At 50.1% G+C, this 8426-nt stretch overlaps 1 protein-coding gene across 1 annotated transcript in view; it reads right to left on the bottom strand.

Annotated features, from left to right (window-relative positions):
• Positions 1-3393: 3393 nt before the first annotated feature.
• ACVR1B (activin A receptor, type IB) overlaps positions 3394-8426 on the bottom strand; it is a 6239-nt gene continuing 1206 nt past the window's right edge. The window contains 7 exon segments of the mRNA XM_010187589.1: positions 3394-3519; positions 3696-3826; positions 4466-4590; positions 5122-5278; positions 5840-6007; positions 6396-6626; positions 7833-8081. Coding sequence (XP_010185891.1) covers positions 3394-3519; positions 3696-3826; positions 4466-4590; positions 5122-5278; positions 5840-6007; positions 6396-6626; positions 7833-8081 — 1187 coding nt within the window.

Raw genomic sequence — 8426 nt, 5'->3', positions numbered from 1 at the left:
GTGGAGGAGCTGCCCACTGTCCCCACCAGGAGGGAGACCCCACTTCAGGTGCCCATCCCTGCGTGTGTTGGAAATCCCACCCTGCCCTGGCCCTGTCTCGCCTCAGCTACAGCAAATGCACCTCCTGAGTGCAGAGCGGGCGATGGAAGCTGCATCTCCACTGCTAAGGGGAATATTCAACATTAAATTTTGCTGAGCAGGGCTCCTGGGAGATTACTTTAGATGCAGGTGAAGAAATTCCCCCCACCAGGCACTTCTCTGGGGGACTCTGAGCTCTGCCTCTCCGCACCATGGCCACTCAGTGAGAGACTTCACCACCTCACGTGAATAAAACCACCTTTTAATAATGTACAGCAGAAATTGACAGCCTTGTTTTATATTAAACAAAAGATTTCCTATATTACATTGTATTTACATTTGCATACTGAAGAGGTAAAGTGTCTAAGTGGCTATTTTACAGTCCATTTCTAATAAAATATACAAAACCAAAGAAAAGGGGCAGAGAAGTACCAAGAGATCTGTTCTGAAGCCAGCGTACCACGATTAACCCCGCGCCACAGACGAGAAGCGTGAGCTCCGACCCCCGCCCCTCCCCAGCGTGATTCTCCCTTGGGTACCCAACATCGTCCCTCCTCATTTCGAGCTGCTGCAGCGTTGGTTTCTTCTCCTGAACTCTGTAGTGCTGCATGTTTTATTTTTCCAGAGCTGCTGTCGAGCACGATTTGGAGCCGGGCAGCAATTCTTATGTTTGCTACCACTCAGCTAAGTAAGCACTGCACCCCCGGCACGTGCCTGCATGAAAAGTGCTGGGTAAATGCTACATAGTCAGCGTTACCATCGCGGATCCTCCTCGGTTTTGACCATCCTGCAATGGCATCTTGCTACGAACGAGGTCTCTTCTGCGATCCTGCATAGAGGGGACACTCTGTCCTCCTGCCCTCACCCCTTCTAAAATCCGCTCCGCTGTCCGGGGTTTGGTTTAGCGCTGAGGCAGGTGCATGTGTGGCTACAAGTCGGGGTGGGCGAGCGAGTCAGTGCACGTTACACAGCTGATTTAATTGACGTCCTCGAGGAGCAGCCTGTGCAGCTAACGGGGATGGGAGAGTTGTACTCAGGTGCTCGCGGAGGACATACCTACCGGCACGATGGGCTTTCCTATGGCAGTTTTATTTCACAGTCACTAGGAATTCCTCCCCAGCCTGTCGGGCCATTGCCAGGGTCCTGTCAGAGCAGCTGAAGAGTCTGTAGGGTACCTAGGGAGCGCCCACCACCTCGGGTTCGAAATGCAGAAGGATTTGGTTAAGGGACGGACGGTACCGGAGAGCCGCGGTATCCTCTGGTGGAGACGGGAGTCGGAACAAACCGGGAAGGGAAGGGACGTTCACAAAGCGCACACCCCACGCCGCCCTGACCGCCCGGCTCCACGGGAGGATGCAAAACGGCTCCAAACACCATGCAAAAAAACCCCACGCTCCTCACTTTACACAAAGTCACGGACAAGATGGGGAGTCTGGGGGGACGGACACACGGACAGATACACAGACAGCAAGAACAGCATTTAAAAAACCATGAACCCCGCTGGCCGGAGCAGAGATGAAACCTCACCTTACGGAGCAGGTGCAAGGTTTGAGTAGAAACAGTTCCAGTGTAAATCGAGCTGTGTGCATTTGGTTGTTTGGTTTTTTTTCTTTCCTTTTTTTTTTTTTTTGCAGTGATTTCTTTACAAACAAACAGGTCAAGAGGTAATAATTAGAGATTGTTTTTTCTTCTCTTACAAAGAATTAACAATATTAAAAAAAGTTAAAATCCAGACCCTCCCATCAAATAATAATAATAATAATTAAAAAAAAAAAGCAATAATCAAAACCTCTCCAGTTAAAAGTTATGGCTTCAGAGTTATATTCCAGATACTGACCTAACCACCGCAGAACCGGCGCTTCCCGGGCCGCCATCGGCACGACAGGCTCAGCTCTCAGCTACTTCTGAGCCCAGCCAGGCCCCGCTGGGACAACCCAACCCAACCCAACTCCACCACACCCTGATTCAGCATTTAATAAAAAAAAAATAAATTCATGCAGTTTTCCCCCACCCACAAGTTATACACAGCCACTTCCAGATTATGCGATATTTATATACGTATAGTAAAAAGATGGACATCGATTTCCAAACCTGCACCCCGCTGTGAGGCCCTGCCTTGCACCGCGCACCCCGCAGGAGGCGCAGGGCACTCCCAGGCCCTGGAAAGCCTGCCCCTCGCTGCCGCGGGTGCTGGGATGGACTCAGGGAGCGCGTTCCCATGAGAACGCTCTCCTGTGTTTCCCCACGGCTATGTCTCCTTCCCGCCGGGTGCAGCGCCTGCTCTCTGACACGCATTTCGGCGTCGTGGCATCCCTCTCACCAAAATGTCTTTCCACCCTACAAATTGCAAACCTCAGGGGCTCAAGACAAAAGAGCCTGGATTCCAGGAGTGAAATCAGTTCCTAATTTGTTTTGTCTTAAAAAAAAGGAGGGGGTGGCAGTGAGGCAACCTGATGGGAAGTTCCTGCAGCCAGCGGACGGACGGTGAGGCTGCAGCACCCATCAGAGAGAGCCAAGGATCTGGTTTTAAGCAGCCTGCCCAAGCTAGACAACGCTCACGACTCACCACGGAGAGCACTGGCGCGCGCAGCTCAAAAAAACCGGACGCTCGAGGTTTGCACATGCACAGAAAGCACGAACAGAGATGAGCAATCCTACGGGCAGACACCGCACGGCTACGGAAGGAGATGAACGGGCACGGGGGACACGCGCACCTCGCGCATGCATACACCATCGCGCACACGGACAGCCGGTCAGATTGCTGTTTTTGACTTAGAATTTTTCAAGCTTAAGAAAAAGGAGGGAAATGGTTTTGTGAAGCTGATAAACTGTGCAGGCTCAGCCTCTCAGAAGGGAGCACCATTTGTTTTGCAAATGCTTTTTCTGCATTAACGTGCCAGTCCCTGGAAAAATCCTCAGAGTACAGCAAGAAAACCTTTCCTTTCCCTTCCCACTCCCAGCACCTGGCACCCCGGCCTCAAACGCTGCCAAGGGGTGCGCTGCAACGCGCCGAACTTTACAGGGATTTCCGTTAAAGAAACGAGAGTTAACGATCACGGCTGAGATCCCTCAGGTTAAGTCCCTGCTCAAGTCTTCACACTGTCAGGAGGTGATCATAAAAGGTTTCTGACTGTTTCATACCCAAGCAGGGAAGAGAGCAATTCAATAGGCTCCATCACCCCACCTAGCAGCCTGCAGGACACGCTGTCTGGTTGGTAGCAGTAGATTGGGCAGAAACACGAGGTAGGCCTCCATCACACGTCTACTCTAGCACGGCAGCTGTTGTGCAGTTTCCTCCTGCTGGAGGCTCAGAGCCTAGATCTTCACATCTTCCTGGACGCTGAGCTGCGAGAGGGTTTTCTTAATGCGGAGGGCGGTGAGTCGAGCCGCTCCATTGGCGTACCAGCACTCTCGCATCATCTTACCCATCACCCGTAGTGCCTAGGCAAGAAACGAAGGCAGACGTCAGTGCTCTCCTCTGTCCCGACACCAAACTGGTCTCTAGCAGGCTGCTGCAGCCCTCCACACCTCCTAAAATCAGGGCTCAACTTACAGTACTTACTCTTTACTCACCTTACTGAGGGGGAAGGGGATGCGAAGATGAAAGCAGACCTTACCTCGTAGCTTTGCCACCAGTTTGGGATATTAGGCCGTAATTTCTGATCACACACGACCTTCCGCATCTCCTCAATGGAAGGATCAGAGGGTACAAGGTCGTAATAGGGAAGCTGATACTCTTCGTGGATACCTGAAAGGCAGAGAAGGGGAGATGCAGCTCCTGGGAGGACGGATCACCACCACGGTGCTCACTGAAGGCAGACGGATACTGGCTTGGACTACATGACTCATTGCTGAGATACGTCAACACTTTGCAGTTAGTTAGAACAGAACTGAAAAATCTGGGATTTGAGTTTACAAGAAAAACTCAGGGAAATAGAACCCAGCTGCCCTAACTGGAACAGAGCCAGCGTGCTGCGATCGACACCTCCCAGCACAGTGGCAGGGTCCTCGAATCCTGACCAGGCTGAGGGCAGCAGCACTGCTGCACGTGTGGCGGCGCCGTGCTCCTGCCTGCAGCTGCGTGCGCCAAGACATGCATTTACACTGACTGGGGGAAGAAACTCACCCACCAAAGCGGCGCCACCACTTCCTTAAAGGAACACGAGAGCATTAACCCCCACTTCCCCACACGGGCCACTCTTAACAGCAGTTGTGGGTCACTTCTGTTAACTCCCTTGGTGGCAACACACAGGGACAGCTCTTCCTGTAGCCCCATGCGCCGGGGTCCCTCACACCTCACGAATGCTTGATCAACAGAAAGTGCCGAGGCTGGGAGACGTAGGAGCAAGCCAAGCTGATGGCAGCACGGGCACACTAAGGGTATTACCTCCTGCATTGCACCTTCGAGCAATCTCCCAGTAGACCAAGCCCAAGGCGTAGATATCGGCACATTTAAATGAATCAAAATGCTTCATGTTAATGGTTTCGTCCAAGACTTCAGGGGCCATATATCTGCAGAACAGAAAAGAAACGGCATGTTCATTTCGAGAGGGGATTCTCTGTGAGACAGTAAATGGCAAGTTTTCCCAGACAGCACTTCTCAACAGACAAAACGCCGCTCCGCACAGCCTTAATCAGAACAAGACTGGGCCCCACAGTCTACCAGAGTTAGCAAAATAACTCAAAACGAATAGCAAGCTGGCAAAGAGGTAAAAATGTCCAAAAGCACATCAGTCCGGAGCCATCAGGCTCCAGACAGCAGGCCTCAGAAGGCTTTTGAGAATGCCAAGCTTGTTGTCAGGTATTATATGAGCTCCCTGGTGCTGTGTTACAGAGGTGGCCTACACCTCGCAACTTGATGGCACCTGGAGATGAAGGTACTGATGTCCCATCAATATCAATCTGGGCACAACAGCGACACTCTGCGAGACACTTGGAAATGCTCAAGAAAGAGAATTTCACCGGTGCTCAACCAGCGGCTCAGGCATTTGCTAGTCACACTCCGACACCTTCGAACACTGGCCAAGAACACTGTTCTCCTACCGTTTGGTTCCAACCCTTTGATTCGGCGCAATATCAATCGTATCAGTAACTGAATCATGCCGGACGGCCAGACCAAGGTCAGCGATGGCACACGTGCCGTTCTTCTTCACCAAGATGTTCTTGGATTTCAAGTCTCTGTGAGCAATCCCGGGCTTTCCTAACAGAGCAAAATAAGAAGAAGCAGAGGTCAAGGTCTGGTCTTGACCAGAGGCGCAGAGGCAGTACCGGATTTCAGGGCGTTAGTTAAACTCGCAGTGTTGCAACACATTTTCCTGTTTGGATACGCTTCAGCACTGAAGAACAGAGGGGTGCCGAGAGCCCATGGTATGCAAAGGCCCCGCGTCCGCCTGGGAGGCGCCGCAGATGCAGTAGCATCCAGAGGCCTCAAGAGGGACATAAACTCCATCCTCCCAGGCATCAGACACGATGTGCACCAACATATGGAGTTCATAGTTCTGCTGCTGCCTGCGCTAACATCCCACCCGAGTAGCACCGATTTCAGGATGGAGATGCCCAATGCTGACATAAATCCCAGGAGCTAGTGCAAGGCTAACCCACTTTGCAGCCAGCCAAAGCAATCTATTTCTGGTCAATATTGGCCAGATAAACCTGGGCTGATGCAGGCAGTGTTTTCTGCGCAGCACATCAGTGCCCCTCATCGATTCTGCTTTATCCTCCCCTCAAGAATCCCCAGCATCTTTTCAAACTTTGTTCTTACCCTGAGTACCCACAATCTCCATGTGCAGATGGGCAAGACCGCTAGCAGCAGACAAGGCGAGCTTGATCATCCCCTCGATAGTCACTGTGTATCGATTAAGGTAGTCAAAGAGAGATCCGTGCTCGTGGTAATCAGAAACAAGCCACAGCTGAGTCCACGTTCCATTATCTGCAGCAGGAAAGAGACTGTGCTCAGACAGATAGAAGGTGGGGACAGCACGCAAGCTTCGAGCATCTTGCAGCCTGTCCTTTTGGTACAGAGGAGAGCTGCTGGGTAAGGCTGCAGCTCAAGAGCCAACCTGGGGGCAAATAGGGTAAAGAACTTTAAGGCAAAACATGGCTTTTTAAAGTACAGCTAATGCACCATTGCGCCTTTTAACAGCGGCAGTAATTTTATCAGCTTTTGGCGAGAAATATTCAGATATGCAGCTATTTGAAAAGCACGCTGACCGGTTTTTTTAACCATTTAATTGTAAATCCAAGTGAAGAAACGCAGCTCCCAAGAGCAGCCTGCGTGCTGGTGAAGTCCCTGCTCTCAGGATCGTGGTGCTTTTTACCTTTGTTATCCGCAGCAATAAATCCCAGGATGTTCTCATGTCGCAGCATAACAGTTTGATATATTTCAGCTTCCCTAAACCAGGAACGCTCCTCACGCGAAGAGAAGATTTTCACAGCTACGTCACCTCCACGCCACCTGCCACGCCACACTTCCCCAAAGCGGCCTTTCCCAATGATTTCCTGAAGGACGATTGTGCGAGCCACAGTCCGCTGGACAAAAAGCGGCAAACCTAAAGACAAGGAATTGGAGGAATGAATGCCTGGTGCAGCAAAGCAAACTCCTGAACCCCCCGAGTCTGAAATTAAACCTAGAAGGCTCTACATTTGATAACAAGCAGCAGCCTAAGCAAGGCCCAAACCAGCAAACGCTGTGTAGGATGGCCCATTTGGCTGCTTGGGCAGCATCTGCATATCACTTCGAAGTAGCTTGCAAACCACCAGTGATTCGGCACAGAGCAGTTGGGGAACTTCTGCTCTATGGCAGATCAAAGTAACTTTAGCCTGAATATACAAAGAGTGGAACTTGTTGAAGACAGACACTGCTAAAAAGCATAAAATCCCAATAGCTTCTCTTTAAAAAGGAGTCCTAACACAGCTGCTACCTCTTAGTGAGCTCCAGAGCTCACCGACTGAGTGTGTGTATGGAAGAGATCACAAAACATTTTATATATTGCAGATGTGGTGCTAAATGTTTATTCCCTGGGCAAATATCAGGTTGTTACATTCTCTGTCTCTTTGGATTATCCTACAGTTTCCATCTGCTGCAAAATTACCTTTTTTTTTTTAAATCTAACTGCTTTCAAAGTCGTGAATAAAACTACAACTTCCCCATCTACTCTGGGAATGATTTCTTTCAAGTGCTACAGAAGTGAACACTGTACACTCTCCACTGTGGAAGGCCCAAGACCTCTCTGGGATGAAATGGGCTGTGCAAACATGGTATTTGCACACTGTAAAATGTTCAGTTGCTGTAATCTTTCCCGTTTTCCTGCCAGCTTTGATGCAGGTGACATCCTGCATCCTGCTCGGAAAGCCAACAACCCACAGGTTAGCAGATAATGTCTGTTTCCAACCCAAATTCTGTTCCAAGGCTGAATCTGAAATAGATGCGGCTGTTTGAGTTATCCTTGTTCAGAAAAGGACTGCAGAAAGGCCACACAAAATTATTTTTACACATCAGCAGTTACGGAGGAGTTGAACTATTGCTCCTACCTAGCCAAAACACTGAAGAGTGACTCGGGGTCGTGGCCACAGCGTCTGCTGCATGACCGAATTGAAAACACACCCTGCACATTACTCATGACAGGGCAACCTGAACAGGCTGACGAGGCAACGGCCTCACAGTCATGCAAAGCTGTGGCAACCAGGAGCCCAGAAGAGACTACTCCATTACAACTACAGGTTCTCATTCATCATTTCCAGTCATATCTTAATACCTGAGCCAGAGCCGGAGGTGGAGAGATCGTAGACTAGATCTTGCAAGGTCTTATCCTTCGACAGACACATTTCACAAGAGGGGTCTTCCATGTCCAGCCGCTGGCGATTGTGATAGACTCGTTGGTGATGATGAAAAACAAAGACTACTATGATCATGACAACAAACACAAGGAAGACAGGTCCAGCTATCACTGCCACCAGTTCCACAGGACCCCAGCTCGACGGGGGTTCATTATCTTTCAGGTGTCCTTGAGAAGAAAGGGAGGAGAGAAAAAAGACACTTTTAGCAAATCATCACTCCTGCACAAGCATTCTTTAAGGACTTTCTTCTTGTGTTTTAATTATCTTCTTGGAGCCTGGACTTAGCTTGCTGTTCCAGGATGGTAGGGGACACATCAAATCACACCATTAACGTGGGACTGATGAAGTCATCCGGCAGGCAGACTACAGCTAAAACCCCCAAACCATGATGGTGCTTCAATTCTGGGGTCAGGGATTATTGGCACTTGGTAACTGAAAGAGGATGGGAGCCTGTTCTGGGCTGAATTTGCCAGCCTGCGTTTTACCTTCCAGAGAAAAACCATCCAGTCAGT

This window comes from Mesitornis unicolor, unplaced genomic scaffold, assembly GCF_000695765.1.
Source record: "Mesitornis unicolor isolate BGI_N332 unplaced genomic scaffold, ASM69576v1 scaffold43916, whole genome shotgun sequence".
Taxonomy (NCBI): Eukaryota; Metazoa; Chordata; class Aves; order Mesitornithiformes; family Mesitornithidae; genus Mesitornis; species Mesitornis unicolor.
Note: the sequence above shows the minus strand (reverse complement) of the source record. Positions and strands in the feature narration are given on the sequence as shown.